Source organism: Fusarium graminearum, chromosome 4 (assembly GCF_000240135.3).
Source record: "Fusarium graminearum PH-1 chromosome 4, whole genome shotgun sequence".
NCBI lineage: Eukaryota > Fungi > Ascomycota > Sordariomycetes > Hypocreales > Nectriaceae > Fusarium > Fusarium graminearum.
The window spans coordinates 6,150,095-6,170,155 of record NC_026477.1 but is presented as its reverse complement, the minus strand read 5'-3'; the positions used below and the strand labels follow the sequence as shown (position 1 = coordinate 6,170,155).

Genomic DNA, 20,061 nt, shown 5'->3' with positions numbered 1-20,061 from the left:
TTGTTTGTTTATTTTATACATTTTTAGTCATTAATGCTCTTGTTCTGTCATTATTTTGCATCCGGCTTGTTTTTATGCTTATTACTTCTGGTAAAATGTCGGTCATTGAGAACACGAAGTCATTACCTTCAAGGTGAAATGTAGTGTAACTACTGGGTGCATCTCGCCAAAATAGGCATATGGGATGTTGACGTACTGAGTGAACTAGGAATTTCACTGTATATGTGCGTAAGTTTAGCTCACTGGATTTAGCGATGTATTTGTTCAAGACGTTCAGTCCGCAGTGGTGAAGCTCAAACTTGAATTAGTGGATTAGATTGTGAACATCCGAAAGTGAAGACGCGACACGCGATGTATGTCGGAGCAAATACTAAGTAACGGTTCGGACCATTACGTGCTAATTGATTGGATTATGTGGTGTTGGCTGGGTTCTTAGCGATGTTACGGTGATCAACCGTTGAAGATCAACGATTTTGCTGCGTGCTCGTGTGACGACAATTACTGGGTGGGTATCTGAGACTCGAACAAAGCCACACTGAAGATCGAGTGCTTGACTTATAGACAAATGCCCGAAGAGTCCATACCATTTAGTTTGATTCCTTGATTCGAACCTGTAAGAACATGCACATTAGAATTTAGGCGTTGTGTAAGGTTATTACTCGAATCCGGGGTATTTATGTAGGGTAAGAATTGGCTGCATCTCAAGTGCCCGTGTCTAGTTCGCTTTAGGAAACTATGACCCAGTTCTCCTCCCGTTCCTTGTCATTACTCGGGCGCGTTCGGGTTGGGTACAAGTTGAGGCTCCACATGACTGGAAGGGCCCGTGAATATATAGAATTTAGTTAATGTCCTGCCTTGTCCAGTTCTCCATTCCTCATTACCTATCCGTACCATTACTATTGATGTTATATTATTCCGTCAACCTACCTGCCTACCTAGGTAGTCAGTTAGGTGATAAAGTATTCAATATCCTCGGCAATATGACCATCAATCATAAAAGGCAGGACAGGCGACAGGGTGCCTGTTGACCTGATTGTCGTCACTGCCAGCCAACAGCATCTCTTCCTTTGCCCCGCCGTCTCTTCTCTCGGTCACTGTCCGAGAGGGTGTCTCTCTGTCTGTCATGTTAATTCATCTGACCAAGAGAATGCAAGCAGCATTTCTCTTCTCTTTTATTTCTTTTCCTTCAATCGAACGGTTCTTGAAATATGAACTTATTTTCCACCGTCGAAAACTCTATCCTCTTGTTTCACCAACCTGGTTGCCTTCCAAGTTGGGAACCGTTTCCGCTTAATCAGATCCACGGGACCATCAATAACACCTCGCTGTTATAGCAATAACAAATCTCGCCTCTTCTATTCTTATCATGCGGCATCAGTGTGCCCTTCAGCTTCCGTTCTGCTATACCTCTTCCAGTGGACCGTCTTGTATCAAGCGCCCACCAGGCCTGGTCACGTCGTCTCAGTCTAGCCGTAAGAGCCGCCGTCTCCGACATGTCGAGTTTCATATCTAGATATGCTACGTCGGATCTCGACGAAACATCACGATATTCCCAATTCCACCCAATCATGATACATCTGGCGCCACCAAACAAACACCTACGCGAGTCGGCTCGAACAAAGCCAGTTTGACCCAAGACTATCCTCTGAAACTGGATATCCGTTGCAAGTGCAACTCTACTTCTCTGCCTCTGCCTCTCAAGTGGCCATGTCCGCCTGTCAAAGACTTTGGTGACATTCCTCATTGTTGCATCGCATTTCATTCTCTCTTTCCTTTCCCTCTTTCCGCCCTCATTCTCTTCTCATCTCACATACTGCTAAAGTATTGTAGATCTGGTGTCTTGGTTGATCCAAGAACGCATTCGTTTCTATCTTTTCTCTTTTCTCCTTTCCTCTTCTCCTTACTCTCCTTTCCCACACTCGTTTCTAATACTAATGTTGTCTTCATGACGGACTCTACCCGTCAGGCCTTAATTGCGGCCTTTACTTTGTAAGTCATTCAAGCCATCACCAAAGAATCAACACAATAACAACCCAACAGCGGCTTGGTCGCCTACGCTGGTACCGCTTCCATCTTCTTTCTCAACAAGCGTACCTCCAAGACCACCCGAGATGCACCGAGGCTGGCCCTCATTGCTTTCCTTATTTCTTCAGCCCTTTGGGCCCAATCACAATTTGGCGCCTTCTTACTTAATACCGATTCGACCTCGAGCTGTCAGGTTATGATAGTCTTTGCATCAACATTCGACCAGTTTGCCCGAGTATGCATGCAACAAAGTCTGCTATGGACCTTCAGCGCCTTCAGCCTTGTCTCCCTCACCGAGGTTGGAGTCATGCAAGGACTTGTAGTATTGCGGCTTATCCTTGGAGGCATCTTCGTAGGCTTTCAGCGCCCACAGCTTGAGACTGTCTGCGTGACGATGACTGCGGTTCTGCCGGTTGGAATCACAGTCTCTGTCACAGACACTGCTTTCATGGCATTCCTCCTCATAAGAGTCATATCCCGCGGAGCATACTCTGACAACCAAAAGGGAGCCATCACTTCCAACCAGTCCCGTGCAGTTGCAGTTATTGTCTTGGGTTTCATTATCTGGACCGGGGTAAGTTCAAGTAAAGGTAGATTCAATCCATATAGCTAACTCTATCCAGACCAGCGCTCCCCTGATGCTAAGCATTGGCCCAATGCCTATAGTTCTGCGAACAACTGTGCCTGCGGTTGGTCTCTTGATCTTGATTGGTATGTGTGTGCCCGTACGCTGGTGAACTAAGCTGATTATTTAGGCCTTCTCACTTTCTTCCATCATCGGTTGTTTCGCGATATATCCAAACCCGTACAGACACTAGATGTGCCCGACTTTGATGCTTCGCGAGGCTTTGATACTCGGCAGATGTACACTACTGAAATCCAAGGCGGTGCCGATTATCGAGATGACTTCGCGGCGACAACAAGGGGCGACTTTACAGGAATGTCCAAGCCTCTACCAGTTGCCACAGAATCCGAGCGACTACCGAATATTTCGATGCCTGCCGCTGGACAAGCGAATGTTGGAATGGGCGGTGTTCCCGTGTTGGGCCAACTATTTCCCTTACCGAAAAGCCAGGAACCACCATTCTCGACAGAACCGATCGAAGTACACCGAGCGATTCCCGAACAGACGATGGTGAACAGATGGAGTTCAGGTTCTAGCTTGGACGAAAGGGCAATGTGGGAGAATGGAGACAACCAGGTTGCTCCACGACTGGAAAATTTCAGCGCAACTACAAAACCATCAGCAGAACCCGAAGTCGCAGTCACCACATCAGCTTTCCTGTCGCCCGGGATGGAGGGAGTTCGCCGACGCTCACCGCGACAGTCCCCTCAACAGTCTCCCCAGCAGTCTCCTCGACAATCACCTCGACGTCTACCTCTGCCATCGCCAGCTTTGTCTCTCTTCCCGCGCTCTCCTCGTTCGGTTTCGACTCCGATGAAAGCTCAAGCACAAACTCCCGTAAAAACTACGGAAGATGGCATCGTCAACTTTTCTCTGCCTGTTAAAGCGCAATCATTGCACCCACAGTCAGCGAAGCTCCAGCCCCCAAAGTCCGCACCTTTGGCTGCCATACCTAGGAGTAATGCGAAGGAAATCTTGAGCAAGAGGGAAGACTCTGCGCGAACACTTTCCGTGGTTCATAGACCTCGACCTATTCCCAGAAAATCGAACATTGACCGTGCTCTTTTTCCAACTGGAGGATCTCCAAGTCTCCAGAACCACAAGCGGTCGCAATCCCTTGGCGCCGATCGATCCAAGCAGCCACTCGACACACCGGCGGATATCGACTACGACCTATCTCGACTAAACGAGTTTGCTAACGTACTTGCGGCCAATGTGCCAACACAGAGCGAGACAACAAATCAGCGCAATACGAGACGACGATCACGGTCGGTGGGTTCGCTCCCGATACAAGCAGCTGACTTTGTGCCGATGCCCCCAATGCCAGAGCTCAGCGAAGCCAAGCCAAAGATGGATCATGGCGACGCGCCGGTAACGTTCTTGAGGACGCCAGAAAGTCTCAACTCAGCCAAGACATCTACACAATCTCCGGAGAGCGTTCAGACCACGGTCATCAAGATGCCTGCAGTGCCAAGATCACCGACAAGCCCGTATTGGAAACAAGAGCTAGCGACCAGATACGGGCGACGGTCGTCGCCTATCCTACCAATTGAGGATTTGAGTGCGCTCACTCCTTCTACGGTACGAGATGATGATATGACGATGGACATGGCTGATGTTCGGTCACCTGCGATGCAAGTCCACCTGCAACGGGCCCTGACAGTGACCGTTACGCCCAAAAGTCAACAGCGGAGCCGACTCGGCGTTGCGGATACCACATTGCCGTTCAGAGAGGAGAGCCAGCAGTCACCCCTGCCATCTGCGGATGCCAATGTCGGAGTTGGATCGGAGCTGCGACGCGCCGAGGAGCTTGAAGCCAAGGTGGGGGATGTGCGTCCAACATTTTCAGCAAGGGGATACTCGACGAGACCACGCCGGAGTGTGCCCCCAGCACCACTTGTTCTCCGCCGGCTCGACAACATGTATGTTGAGCCATCGCCTGTGGAAACCGACGACAGTGTGAGCGTGGAGGGAGTTCTTCAGAATGGTAAGTGATTTGGACCTGATGATGAGCAATTCTAACAACAAACCAAGATTCTGTTTCTCCGCACGCATCTTATCAGATAACGGAGAATGATAGACTAGCGCTTTTGACAAATCTGGAACTAGAACTCAATCAGCAGGAGCACCAATGGCAGACGATTCGCCATACCATGCTTGCCCGTGATTCGCTGTCTACAGTGGGATCACCGCCTAGCCGAGATTCGCGCTATGGAAGTGCGCGCCAGTCCCAGTCAATTGCCCGTGGGTCAAGGCTTGTCCAGCGCGGTGAATTAGATGCGGACTACGATCTTCTCGCCCTGTTTCCTCAGACCGACCTGAAAGCCAGCGCAAAGCGCATGCCTAGTTCTACTTACCCCAGGTTTACAGCCCCCTTAGGCACTCCAACCCCTCCAGACACTGATGAGGAGAGCGAATACGATGAGGATGAGCTGGAGGCTCTGATTGGCCAGACTGAGAGCACTCCTGCCAAGGAGGCCGCGCTGCTTTGGCGCCCCACAATGTCCGTGGAGGGCCTTGCTGCCAATATCACAACCTTGTCACTCTGGACCCCGGCTTCCAGACCTGTGGGAAGTTTCGTGCCAAAGGAGATCCCAGGCGAGTCGAAACGTGGCCCCGTGAGGAAGAATCTAAAGCCGCTCGTAATTGAAAGTTCAAGACTATGGGAGAAGTCTGAATCCAAGCCAACGTCATCAGATAATGGACTGTGGCAGCCAACATCTCAGGCTAAAACCCAAGTGCTGGATGTTGAAACCCAGCAGCAGCAGGCAAAGCCGACCCGCAACCCCCCTCGACGGATCAGACGTGTCACATTGTTGCCAGATATTCTGGAGAGTCCCAAACCACTGCCTAATAAGCGCGGCACACTTGGAATTTTCCAGTTCCCATGGGGTGATCGATCAGATAGTGCGACAGTAAACCCTTGGCCACTATCGACCATGAGCGTATCTGAGATGATCTATCAGGCTGGTGCGCTTGATGCGGGTACAAGCATGGGTATGCAGAGTAACGTCTCTCAATTTGACATGGACGACTACGAGCAGGATGATGGAGACTACTACGACGATTCGAGCGAAACGTACGACAGCGACGACGAAGATATGTTTGAGCGTGTAGAGCCTGCGTCTGTGGCCCAGCCAACGGATAAATGGCTCCAGGATGCCCCACAAGGTAAAATGCATGCATCTCACGAGGACGGAATGGAGGCACGATCAGAATCTGAGTATGAGTAAGTGCGAACCTAATCTAACGTTGTGGTTTAATTAGAAGAAAAAGCGAGGCTGATTGGGGTTTAATTATAGCGACGAGATTGACTCTGACTCTGGCTCAGACTCAGAGGCAGAACCCATGTTTTTGAAACATTTCAAAAGCTTGGAGCATGAGCCACTGACAGAGATGCACAGCAGCGGTAATGTGAGCGATGACAAAGCCAATCAACGGACAAGTCTCCGCACACAAGCCGAGCACGACATTGAACAGACTGGAGATTGGGGTGTAAAAGCCGATACTAGCGCAGTTACCCCCACTACAACACCGACGATGACGCCCACGGATTTTGATCTCCGGGAGGAGGACGAAGAAAAAACTCGAATCAGGGTCCCAGACCGTCGGCAGCCGCAGCAGATTGCATCAATAAGCATGCCTGTGCCGCAGAAGGCTCGCTGCTTATTGATGGACGTGGACCAAGCTTCACCTGGCGCACCAATCAGACCCACCGATTCCCCTCATGCGGATGAAGAGACCTGCACTGACAGGGAGTCCAAGTCCCGTGGCGCTCCAAGCGCAGGGCATCCGTCAGCGCCTGTGCTTCTGTCCCGCTTCCTGGAGCGTTCCATTCCAATTTCTAAGCCTGACGTTGGCGTTGGCGCTGATGCTGATACTGTCTCTCCGAGCCCGCTCAAGCCAAATCCGCTCGTCATTTGCAAATCCGAGACCCCGACAGGCCGAGAGCGAACTTTGGTTAATACCTTGGGATATCCTGAGCCATCTTCTTCCTCTCTTCCTCCATCTCAATTTTCATCTCCCCAACAAGCAACAACATCTACACCCGAATATTCCATGGCTCTTTGGACTCCCAGCACTCCCGTCACTCGTTCCAACTACGGACTTTTGCAACCCGATACTGCTACTTGGAACTCGTACCTGCCCACTGGTGAGGCTGCACGCCTTGTTCCTGCCAAGGCCGACATGCCTTCTATCAAGAGCAACTCTCTCTGGACTGCACCAGCAAAGAAGGCTGAATACAACAACTTCGGACTTTGGGGAACAAAGCAACCTCTGCCCGGCATGTGGACTCACTCACCCGTCAACACAAAGATTTCCTACGGTCTCCCCCAGCCTGACGCAGAGACCTGGGCTACTTATCTTATCGTTCAAGACGATGCCAGCCGAGTAAAGCCTAGAGAGGCCGAGCCTGCATCTGTTTACAGCACATCTTTGTGGGCCCCCACAAAGGCCGCTATTCCCGAAACCCCATCCGAGGATGGTCTCTGGAGCGGATCAAGCTCCGCAGCTTCGGTGAGCGGCTCCGAGCCTTCCACCCTCAGCGATAAGTCGATGGAAGTGGTCAACTTTGGATTGTGGGAGCCTCTTCCCGCTGTTGTTGAAGATGAAGAGCCTGCCGGTCTTTTCAGCCTCAGCCACCGCCGCACCAACTACCGCACAACCAAGATGGCACCTGCTGCCCAAGGAATGGAACGGGCTCCCCGAAGAGCTCTCGAGGCCTTCCCCGATTTTGGATTTACCCATCTCTGGAACATGGCGCCTCTTTGGGACTCCAAGGCCAATACTGCTGCTATCAAGCTGCAGCGAGAAATCGATTCGTTGATTTTGGAGGGTCTATTCAGCCTGAACCACCGCCGCAACACCTTCCGCACTACCTCCGCAAGCCCCGCAGCGCTCGACACACGGCCCAAGCAACGCATCTCGCAGCAATCTCTGCCGCAGCTCACCTCAGATAGCCTCTGGTCCGTGCACACAGCCCGCAAGGATGTTGGCCAAGTCAACTGGCTCTCTCTCTCCACAATCAGGCCGAGAGCGACCTCGGTTGCATCATCCTTCTCTGATAACGACTCTATCATGTCTGTACCCGCTCTTACCAGAACCTCTTCCATCAAGTCCGAGAGGTCCCGTCCTGCCGCTACTCCTACAGAGTGGCTCGCTGCTCTCGACGAGGCCATCAAGCTGGGATCTGGCAAGACCCTGGAAATCGATACCGGAGACTCTTACCAGCTCTGGTCCAAGCCTGACGCTGATGTTGACGAGCCTGTTATCGCCTCGGATGAGCTTTGGAAGCCCATGAACAACCGCTTTCTTGAATTGACTCCCACAAAGAGCGAATTCGACCAGATCCATTCCGAGTCTGGTACTTCCCAGCGTGGCCGCACCCAGAAGGCCCGTCCCCCGATGCCTATGTACCCTGGCTCTTCCTCATCTGCCTTCCTTCCCGGAGCAAGCGAGACTCCTCGCGACTTCAGTACTCAAGCGCTCTGGGCTCAGTCTCAGTCTGAGGCCAAGGAAGACGGCTCCTGGATGAACAGGTCCATGCGAAAAGGACTGTCATTCGTGCAGCTGTGGTAAACCACGGACCCCTGCATTTGCATTGGCGAACAACGGGAACGAAAGACAACCCCGCGGGGTTACGGGTTTCCTGGTTGTATGACATGACGTTACGATCACCAGATTCTTTCGGACATGGGTTTTGCAAAAATTACACATTAAAGCGATTGGTATAACATCCCCAGCCTGCAGTAGCACGGTAGTTGGGTCGAAACGGATTGCGAGCGTTGCTTTGGATGACTTTTTTCTTTCTTTTTTACCGGCGTTGGAATGCGATACGGGAACACATCAACCCATCGCAGTAGGCATCCTGTCTCTTTCCGCGTGCATAGCATCTTATCTTGCTCACGCCTAGCGTATGATTAGCATATAACACGGCACAGTCAACCTGTGCCTCAAAACGTCTGTGACGCATTCGATATCGAATGATAAATTGATCAAAATCATACCAGAAAGGCCCCCCCTCTTCTTAATGTGCCTAAAGTGAATGAATGTAGACTGCATGCAGTGATGTCAAATTCGAGCTTCGTTCGCCATGCTTATGTCGTAAGATAATCAATCCATTGTGATTAGCCTGATACCATGGTAACGAGACGTCTCTGTTAGAGCTTGACCATGATGGATGAGCTACAGAATCACACAAAGCCTTTTCGTCTTTGGCTGCTAGAAGGCAATAGAACCATTACTCAAAGTGACAAGGCGAATCGGTAACATAAAGGTAATTACCACCCTGTGTGATCTCAAGCTGGCTGGACAAATACACATCCTTCACTTCACACTCTCAGATAAGTAGAGTAATACACATCAGATACAGCAATCACCAGAGAATAGACAGCGAGAAAGTAGGTAGTGAATCGTCATGTCCGTTATAACCTCTATCCATGCATGCATGCTTCATAACAAGAACAGGCCAGGCTGGGGCTACAAATATACGCCTCCCTCAATGCAACATCTTCAAAAAGCACGTACAAACAACCCTTTGCTCGCTCTTCTTTCCTTTTCTCCATATGCCTTTTTTCCCCCCTTGTCCGAACCTGTATGTATCCTGAGCAATAGCTTGACCTCCCTTGCCTGTTGCTCTTCTTCTTGATCTTCCTCGTTACTGTTGACTCTTGTATGTCCATTGGTATTTCCGCTATGCAAAGACGACTTCTTTTTTGGTGGCAGTGATCTGTCTGTGACGTCGAGGGAAGAGACATGAATTCTCTCGAGTTCAAAGATTGTTTCGACATTGCCTCGGCTTGTCCTCTCCTTTTCCCCTTGAATGATCATCAAAGCATTAGAGTGTTCGTCATGGCCAAAGAATAGGACAAAGGAAAAGAATAATAAAAAATAAAATAAAACGAAAACGAAAACGAAAACATCACGTTTCCTCGTAAAAACAAAGGGGATAACGCAAGAAAATTCGTCAACAAAACTGACAGCCCCCCACAAGCTAAACTCGCGCGAACGAGTACCTGCATTGTCGATGCAGTGTTTCGTGTTCCGTCTACCATATTACTTGTAAAAGTCATTAAGAGCATTGCGTGGGGGCGTGTCGAGTGCCTCTCGACTCTCGCAATAAACACCTGGCCCAAGGCCTGACATCATTACAGGCTTTGTGGTCCGTTGGTAGTTGTGATCTTGATCCTCATGTATAAGGGTAGGGGATCAAGCACCCCGGTGAATTGAGTAAATCGGAAGAGCTTGCGCCGACACCTATGGCAACTGGTGGGTAAAATGAACTCCTGCTTCGGGCGTAATCAAATAACCCTAGGTCTCCGAGACCTTCGCTATGCAAATGAAATTCCATATTATTATTTTGTACACGCTCATCCAGAGAAGAGCAACCGAGTGCAAGTTCATTAGTTGACAGTCATCATCTGCATCCTTTGAGGTAGGCTAGAAGGTGGGGAGTTGTCCGAGGATGCAGCTTCTCTGAGTGAATTGCTGCCGCGGCTTCGCGCCACTCTTCTAGGTGGGCTTGAGCCAGGATCGTCAAACACTCGAGTGAAAGCGGGGCTTGACTCCTGTTGTCGTATATTCCGTGGCGTACGCATGGGGCTGTCTGTGATCTGGTCGGCCTGTCGAATGATGTCGGATAGTGTGTCCCGTAGATCACCAGCCCTCTTAACAAGAGCTTTGAGGCTGTTGGTGTCGAAATGAACCTTGCCCTTATCCGGTACCTGTTCAGGGACACGATGCTGCATCGCTCCAATAACAGAACGAACAACTCCTGATACATCACTGGCCTTGTTGTACTTGTTCTCGGGCGTTCTGGGCCGACTCGGTCGGTTTGATGGTGGCGTTTCTGTTATGGGCCAGTTGCCAAAGATGTCGTCTTCTGGTGAGAAGACAGACCTTCGGCGTGGAGAGTGTCGCTCTCGAACCACCGTAGTCTTGGACATGGGGGGTTCGCGACCGTCGAAGGCGGCGTCAAGACGGTTCATGGAATGATCATCAAAACCATCGTCGCCAAACCGTTCGTCAATGTCGAAAGCATCAAAGTTGATAGATGAGGTAGACTTCTGATCATCATCGTCGTCAAACGACTCTTCATCGGGTGATGCGAGAGCAATGATACCATCAGCCTCTTTCCACAGATGTTTCTGTGATCCTTCGAGCATATCCATATCCCGGGCATGACGGCAGAGTCGCTTCAGATCATTAACGAGAAGAGAAAATTCTCGGATATGCCCAGAATGCGCCTTGACGCTGGGTTGCGTTGCACGAATTGATTCCGGAACCGCGAATACTTTGTTATCCTTGTCGTTGTTGTCTACACCGCTGCTTCCGAATTCGAAATCGTCGTCCCAGTCCTCGCTCACTGGCTTGGTCGCCATTCCCCAAGTGCCATACTTTGCTCCGGTAGGTTTAGAAGCTTCAGGAGCATCGTGAACGACTGGAACGCTCTGGCTGCGAACGTGAGCAGGGGCCGGGCCTCTGCGGTTAGCAGAACGGCCGCCTCTAGGGTCCATCTGCTTGGCGTACGAAGTCATCGGTCGTGGTAATCGTCCAGTGTCGGATTTCTCGTGCGTTGGTGGTTCACTCCAGTCAAAGAGTGAGCTCAGCGGACGATCATTATGGGCATCGTGGCCGTTTGTATCCGCAATGCCATTACCGCTGATGTTGGCTAGGGCGAGGCGAACGTTAGGGTTGATCCCCCTGGAATTCAGCGAGCTCCCTTTAGAGGGAGGCGATAAGGGGTTACATTGGAACTCATCATCCCTGGCCCAATCATCATCAAATTCATCGTCGAAGGACAGCCTGCTGTACTCTTTGGTTGCAGAGGCTGGAATATCGTAGGGCGACGAATTAAATCGCGACTCAAGTCTGAAATGCGGCGAGATGTCAGATCGATTTAGGGTGCGGACAGGGGTGGATGCATTCTCGTCCTCCTCCATGATTTTGTCGTCCTCGTCCCAGGTCCGACCAAGCATCTCATGAATAGACAGACGCTTAGTCTTTGTACCATTTCCGGCAGTGCTTGGCGGTGACTCGTCATACACGGATTCCAACGGTGTCTCGACAGCACGGGCACGGCCGGAGCCAATCGTGCGTAATGAATCAAACACACAATCGCTTTTGTATTCAGTGTCATCATCGTCCACCGACGTACAATCTCGGGTGTCACCTTCAGAGCTCTCCATGGTGGAGGCCCTGTCGTGATGTGGTCCCCTCAGTTGTGACATGGCAGTGGAGCTGGTCGAACTTCCTGACGGTTGATTAGGTCGATATTGATGGGTGGAAACCCCAACAGAGTACCCTAGCCGGGACGTATCCATATGAAAGTTTGCAAGTCTGGGAGGCGGAGGAACAGGCGACGACGAGTTTCTTTTGCGACTTCTCAACTGCATATTGGCAGCTGAACCTAGCGACAATCCCTGCCGGTCTGATATTGTTGACGTTGCGGGGAGGGTCAATTCCAGGTCCGGATTGGTTCGAGGAACAGCGCCAGATTGCGCACCAGTAAGCGGTTCGGACACACGTCGCTTATTCCCACTTCTGGATTCAGCGCTACGTTTTGAACGCTGAGTGCTCCCTGTCCCTCTTACCGCCCACGTTTCTCCAGATGCGAACGGCATTGAGACCGAGTTTCGGGGTGTGCTAAACGGTGAAGTCTCGGGAGATTGAGTTGGCTTGTCCTCAACAGTCTGAGGAGGACGTGTTTCTGGTTGGATTGGAGCAGCAGGCAGTAGACCTTGAGGGGCAGGTACCGCTGAAACCATTCTTGGTTTCACCAAATAAACTCTACCGCGCTCGTTGATATCGGTGCAAATGCGCTTTAAAGAGACACCTCGAGCATGTGGACTCGACTCACCTAGCCTACTCAAGCCTGTGCGTCCGCTGATGCTGAACCTTTTAGAGTGAAAATAAGATTTCCATCCGCTTCTAAGAGATGTCGATCTGGTGGGGGGTCTAGTTGAGGTTGGGTCAAGGAACTCGTGGGGTCGTGCCTGATCGTCAAACGATACGTTGTTTGAATCTGTTGGTGTGAACACTGCAGGGGAATCCGGTCGGAATTGTTGAAGAGTCGCAGACCTCTGGTGACTCGTAGCAGGTCGACGAAGAGTGGGTAGGATTTGTAGGTGAGATTTCGCACGTCGTCGCCGTGGCAGAGGATCGGGATCGATTTGGTTGGTAGATCGTTTAACGAGCTTGTTGGGAGGGAGAGTCGCTGCTGGGGAACCGCGCAATATCGGGGCAGCTGAGCCGTGAGAGAAGATGGAGGGCGCGTCAGGGCCAACACTCGACCTCGTGCTTTCGTGGCGAGACAACGGGCGGACAGAGAAGCGCCTTATCCAAGATCCATTGGAGGATATCGAGTCTCGAGACTCGGGGATGGGAGCTGGTGATTCAGAGTGCCTCACAAGTGACGACTGTCTACTGTTAAGCTGTGGGGGAGTCGACTGCGTCTGTGGCATAGGCGGTCGCTGATAACGAGAGAGAGGAGGTCTCGAGGCGGTAACTGGGCGCGGGAGAGTGTAATGGTGGGAGGCGCCAAATACAGCAGCGGCGTTGCTCGTGGCGGGCCGTGAGGAAGCAAAGTTGCTAAGCGATGGCGACTGTGCGCCCGGTTCGCGGTCTATAGAGACTCGTCTGGAATGGGAGGGACGTCGAGTCGAAGGAGAGAAGGTGTTTGGTTCAGTGGTGGGTTGGCCGAACACCAAACCACTGGCCGCTGCGGCGATAGCAGTGCCAGTTCCAATAAGCTATAGATAGACACAGTTAATTACCGCTTATTGCTGCAACAGGCAAGAGGTTGGTCAAGCCACCAAGAAAGAGGGTTTTCGGGGATCCAAGATGAGTATAGGATAGGGCAGAAAATGGGCGGGATAGGTTAAAGTCTATAGCAGCCATGTGGTGACTGATGTGTGGTGGTGGTGGTGGTGATCGGATCCTTGGTTGCCTTGAAGTGATTGTGGATTGGATATGGATTTGCGGGGAGTACAAAGCTAACTAGCAACAAACTTACACTTGGAACGGTCTGCATGGTTGCTTCCATGGCGAAAGAAGCCGAGGGCTCTACCTACTCAAGAGAGAGATATAACACAGCGACAAGCATTCTAGCTTAGAAGCGGAGGATGGCGGTACTCGAAAGGGCGGGGGTGCTCATGGTCGTTGAAGCCATAGACCCAAGGGTTGGGGGGGATTCGCAATCGACAGAGACGGACGAGACGACACTTGCAAGGACAAGAAACCGTTGTAACCCACACGCCTTTCCCAAGCCAAGCTTCTTCAAAAGGGCCCCCCGAGTTTGAGAGTAGATGAATAGCTCCGGAGGGACAATTGCGAAGACGGGAAGAAGCTAGGCGAAACCTGATTCTGGCTGGCTTGGTGGCCGGGCAAACAAAACAAACAACAAATGAATGCTCTCCCTCCTCGGCGTCAGTCGGTCGATTGTGCCTCTCTCTGTGTGCGGGGGGTTGAAGTGTGGGAAAAAAGGCTGGAGTAAAAAAGATTTTTGGTTTGTGGAAAAAGAATTTATGTGAGACGGCGAATGGAACTTCTGAGCTCAATTGAGATTGAGATTGATGTGATGTGATCAAGTCGCGAAAGCGAATGTTGGAAAAACAAACCAAAGCCGGCTGGCTGTCAGTTGCGGCCGCGAATGAGGTATAGGAAGGTAATAGGTAAACACTGCTGCAATGCCAGTGGGGACGGGCAGAGATGGATGGAAATGGACCTGAGCACCAGCTTTTTAGGATTATTAAATCAACAAACAATAACAACAGCAGCAGCAGCAGCGGGCGCAATCCAAACGCTACAGAATATGAAGGGAACGGGAAGAAAGTAATATAAAATCAAAACAGAAAAAAAGATGATGGAGAATTGTTTATTTCTTTTCTCCTCTGTTATCCCCTTTTGCTTTTCTGCCGGGCGTTTTGATTCCCTGGTAATTCGTATTCCCCTTACAGCGAGCGACCAACAAGACGGAACAATAGTTTTATTAGTAGGCACGTACGTCGGTAGTCAAATTAGATGGATATCAAAATTACATGGAACCTGACCTAGCAGCGGAGCAGACAAAAAGAAAGAAAGAGAGAAACATCCACGGTTGTTTTTCCTTACACCTCGAGATTGCAGGTGAGATTCGTGTGAGAACGGATCGGCTCTGCAGGGATGCACATCAAGGCCAAGCATCGCGCGACTCCAGACGGGATGGACCAGGCCAGGCCAAGGTCAGGTCAGGTCAGGGCATAACAGGACACCCAGGGCCAGGTCCCCCAGCGGGCCTGCATATGTTCCATTTCCACACGGATGTCTCTTATTGTTATTACTATTAGCGCATGGAGCCACTGAAGATCTAGCGTCGCGGCGGGCCTCAGAGCACCTGTAAATCCAACTGTACCTGACCTACAGTTCACCTAGGTACTAGCCCAGTGTACTGAGGTACAGAGAGAAGGTACCTACCTCCTACTAGGTGCTGAGCCTGGCTGCAGCGCTGCACTACACCGCACCTAGAGAAACCTGGAATTGATTGGGTCTCGACTGGGGCGCGTCTCAAGCGCTGAGCAGCAAGAGATTAAATATGCTATTTTGAGTGGAGGGCAGCGGACCATGTAATAACTTTGGTATGACTTGCATACAATAGTGGTGAATCTGATATCATAGGCGCTGAATTAGCACTCTTTTGGTCTGATGAAGAGTCCTTCTAAGCATATTAATAAAATTGAATTGACACAATTGATCCAAAGCTGAACAAGCCTTGCCTCAAACTTGGCTACCCTCCACTTGCCAGTCCTAGGATATTTCGTTAAAAGGCTACACGAGATCCATCTCGTCTCAAACACAAACTTTGAATCCTGGACAGGTGCAACGCTTATTATCTAGCGCTTGCTGGCTGCCCACCCCGTTTATTTTATTTACCATTCCAAGGAACGAGAGCTTATTATTATTATTATTCCCAGATCGATATGTTCCAGCTGTCTTGTCTCTCCCTCTATTACCCGTAGCGGCAACACGACCGTCCGTATCGTGGCGTGGCTTTCAACCCTGGTACTTGTATCTCCGGACGGGTTCCCTTCACCGGGGAGCTCCTTGGCTTTGGCCGAGGGTTACATCTCGGTCTCTCACTCTGCATCAAATACTACTAGCAGAAAACCCTCAAGCAAGCGGGCGATCCTCTTTTGTCCACCGCGGGCAGTAGTGAGCAGAAGAACAAACGCTAGAATCATGATGGAGATGGAGAACAAGACGAAACGCATCTCATCGGCAGGTTTCTGATTGTCGAACTCGCTTGCTACTCTCTCTTACACCGGCCCCGGAGGTGATGACGACGGGATCACAACGGGGTCAAGGACCCCGGAACGGTCTGCGCAAAGCAGCACAAGATCCCTGCCCGTAGGAGCAGAGACCGAGAAACATAATACACAGAGCCCTGTCCGTTGCTTGCTCAACCCGAGTTTGCTTTTGCTCTGCCTCACAACAACATCAAACTATCCGCTCTCTCTGGTTACTGGTACCACCCGTCACAGGGCCTATCTCGCCATCAAGCACCCGGTGTTGAGCACCCTGAGATACGACATGATGATAAATTTCTCATCTGCGTCTGCATCTGCATCTTAGAATGCCCCTGGCATCGCACAGCAGAGCCGTTCCGGGTCATGGGCAGTGGCCCTGGTAACGGTCCTGCTTATCAGGAAATCCTTATTGTGGCTGTTTTGGAATTGACTGCTGCTGAAATACAACATCTTCTAAAAAGGGTATCAATTGCGAGGCCTTTTGACAGAGTAAAGATGAAGAAGTGCGTCCAGACAACACAATTGGGGACTTTTCTTAACTAAATAGAGATAGGGGTTGTGCGCCCATTGCATTTATATCTTGCATTTATATTACACAGCCTGAGATCTGTCTGACTGGCATTGATGTTGATGCTGCTTGTCTTGTACTCTGTACGCCAATCAGTAACACAAACACAAACACAGGCCATGCCATGCCATGCCATGATCCTTCGGAGCAGTTCGCCATCCCGTGTGCATTTATCTAACCAATTCGCGACAAGTTCTGCAGTACTTCCTTGCTGCAGCACATTAGAAGTCTTTATGGTAATTAATAATTATTGATATGCTCACAATTAACATTCTGCAATGTCTTCTGTAGACTACCATGACTTTCAGCTTGTTTGATTCAACTCCACACTTCCTTGTCCGGATTATAGCGTACCTGCTCCGCCTTCAACAATAGCAGGGAACTCCAAGCTTCTTCAACCAAGCTAGCCACGACCAGACAGCAACAACTCGCCTCTTTGTGCCACAACCGTCAATCTGCAGCCGCCCTTGACTAGCCATCATGTGTAACGCTAAGAGTTAAGTTCTCTTAACGCAACAGGATAAGCGAATAAGAGAGAAAAGAATTACACTTTGAAACTTCAGGGGCCAAAGGGTCCGGGTTGTAAAAGTCTCACTGAAGATACCGAGGGTTGCTTGGTGCTTGTCCAAAGTCTTCATCATTGCATCATGCACCATGATTGCACATGTAAACGCGGATCAAAGGATGCACTTGATGATTCTCGTCCGGATAACTTTTTGGCTTGGCTGGACGCGGTACACGGGCCGTTTTAAGCAGCCTGCAATATGATGTTTATCATCTAGTTTGATATGTACGCAGGCAGTAGCGTACGATAAACAGGTTCTTGTTGTGTTTGTCTTCTTAGCTCTTGCAAATTCCCCATTATTGTGTGATATTTGAGACGCATGTCGTTAAGTTTGGTCTTGTTTAATGAAGCTACTTCATGCCCTTTACAAAGTCGGCCCCACTCCGTTTACACGGCTATTCCAAGTACATAATGAATGATATACAGCTTCCTAATAGGAAGACCCATCGCTTGGTATTCTTGCTAGGATCGAAACTAGCAAAGACATGTGTCTTTCTCTTATTTCCAGGATTTAGCCACACGTGTATAGAGTTGCCCTTGCAGATATAGCTTCCGTTCCGTGTCTCTGAGAGATCCAAGAATTGTGTCTACTAGATATCCACTAGCCGGGCTGTCAAAAGTTGAGGCCAGCCACAAGATTTGAAGAACCGCAACCAACCGCAGATGATAAACACACACGTAAACAATAACAACAAAACAACACCACTGCCTTCAAAGATTCAGTCCAATGATCTGCAGAATAAGCCCGTCCTGTAGACCTTTTTCCCCTCTGAGCGGAGTAGCAACCCGCCCCTGGTTCGCATTTACTGAGGGGTTATATGAAACAACCTTGCGTGATTTGACGAGACCCGAGAGAATCATGGGTACAGGTATCGGAATGTTTTTTTTTAGGTCAGCCAGATCAGCTTCCTCTCCTCTTGATCAAGGTCCGAAAGAGGCGCTTGCGTCTTGACGGTGGAGTCTCGGAGTATCTTGAGTTAGAGCGTATCTCATCTCGAGGCGGGCACCATTCAGATGTTGGAGATGCGAAATTGTACCTCGCAGCTTCGCTCACACCCAAAAAAGCCACAAGCAGATCCTCCTCGTGTTGAGGCAATGGCCCGCGGCTACGGGTTAAAGGTTGCAGGAAGCAATAACCCCTACCCTGTCTTTTGTCTCGATAAGGCTGGATATGAAATCTCGCCAAGGCTCTGCACCTGAGCTTACTTACATGCCGACAACAGGTGTTTTTTTGGCTTCGGCTTGTCACAGAGTCCGAAATCACATGGTCCAGTCCTTGTGGCAGACTCGACTACCTAGAGAAGAACTTTCCCAATCCATACCTGAAACGAATATGTCTGTCAGCACAACGGATGTCTTCCGACTTGTCTCTCCCCCAACCAATTCGAATATGCAAATCATACCCAGGCTGATCCAACCTGAGATACCTGAATAGGCGAAGCAAGGCATCATGATCGAATTTCGCATCCCCCAAGGTTCGAGGCTCGAGCAACAGAGTCCAATTTCCACCAACCATGCTCAAACGGCAGCTAGCTTGGTACAGAGTAGTTTCGACATTGATGTACCTAGTGCTCACGATGAGAGCTGACGCAACGCGCCAGCTGCTTTTCTGGTAGTAGTATCAAACTCAAAAGCCGCTGGATCGTTATAGATTTGGACACACAGCTTCATGATAGGACCCTCAGAGACAGCCACCAAATTCAATGAGGGACAGCCAAACACTGGTCGGACAAGGGTCTTATCATGAGGCTCTTTGGGGAATGTACAACTCCATCGAGTGTGGAATGCTGCTTTTCTTCTCCGCAGTCATGGGGGAAAATCCCGAGTGATCATGATCGACAGATCTGTCTGCGTCAACCATGTTCTACCTTTTGTCTCAATGTGGTTACCGATAAACATGAACAAACGGCGAGGCGGTGCAGCAGCCCACGAGCCTGGGACACTATTGATGCGAGGAGGGAGCTGTTCGCGGTAAGACCCTCTTAAACCTGCCTTGATGATGATGATGATTGCAACGACAGAGAACATCTGCCTTCGCTTATTGAGGTTCTAGGCCTGGTCCTAGCTTGTTCTCTATGTCTCCGTCCTCGAAGCCCAATTTTTGGCATGTTTCGACGACGCGCGATTGTCAAGCTATCGTCGCGCTAAGTGGAGGCAGTTCAAGCATTCTGGCATTGTGGTGTTGAAATGACGTTGCTTGATCATTTCCTCAAAGAACGGAGTGCCCGTCTAAAGGCTCAAGCGTACACAAGTGCCGGAGCGCCGTTCACCCTAGAGGTAAGCGATGAACAGGCACCACTAGCTGGTGGTTGTCAAATCGAGGTGAATACAATGGAAGGAGGTTATTGGTCTCAGAATTAACTAGAGGTGTTGTTGTTTGTGGTGAGCGTGGAGGGAATGTAACTGATGTTTGTTCAATCATAGACGTGCAGTGCTTAGTTCCTCAATTCCAGATACTGGGTATTGCTGACTCGACACTACATTGTCAGCATTGGATCAGTTGATATTCTGCAATCAACATTCCATCTCTCAGGACTTTAGCATGTCTGACAGTTAAAACCCGGTACGAGCATGACTCTGGTACTGCATTGAACATGTAATTCGTTCGGTCATGCAGCATCGATCTCCCGTAATGCACATGGCTAAGTATCGCATCTAATCTGATCTTGGATGCAGGCAATGTGAAGAGAGTTATGCAGAGCCAATGCAGGCGCATTAATCTCCCAGATCGCGATTGCAGGTCAATTAATTGGCCGAGTTAATTAATTACGAGACGAGGCAAAAAACAACAACAACAGAAAACAGTCATTCTAAATTAAAGTCAACGCGTCGCGCCAAGTCGAAGTTGTTGTGTATGCACGTATTACTGATACTGACACATTCGACGCCAGAGTTTCTAGAGCTCCCAATGATACGATTGGTGCGCTCCTTCGCAGCTGAAAACCTGCAATTACTGAAACCGGCATAGAGCTAGGATGCGTGGCAAGTCGTTATT

At 50.1% G+C, this 20,061-nt stretch overlaps 2 protein-coding genes across 2 annotated transcripts; one reads left to right on the top strand and one right to left on the bottom strand.

Annotated features, from left to right (window-relative positions):
- Positions 1-1,945: 1,945 nt before the first annotated feature.
- FGSG_09526 (uncharacterized protein) lies at positions 1,946-8,664 on the top strand (the record flags this gene model as incomplete). Its single annotated transcript, XM_011329889.1, has 6 exons — positions 1,946-1,989; positions 2,041-2,599; positions 2,649-2,736; positions 2,781-4,637; positions 4,685-5,879; positions 5,953-8,664. 6 exons carry the CDS (start codon positions 1,946-1,948, stop codon positions 8,228-8,230), a joined length of 6,021 nt encoding a protein of 2,006 aa, XP_011328191.1. The 3' UTR covers positions 8,231-8,664.
- Positions 8,665-10,053: 1,389 nt separating this feature from the next.
- Positions 10,054-13,694, bottom strand: FGSG_09527 (uncharacterized protein; the record flags this gene model as incomplete). Its single annotated transcript, XM_011329888.1, has 2 exons — positions 10,054-13,401; positions 13,665-13,694. 2 exons carry the CDS (start codon positions 13,692-13,694, stop codon positions 10,054-10,056), a joined length of 3,378 nt encoding a protein of 1,125 aa, XP_011328190.1.
- Positions 13,695-20,061: the final 6,367 nt, after the last annotated feature.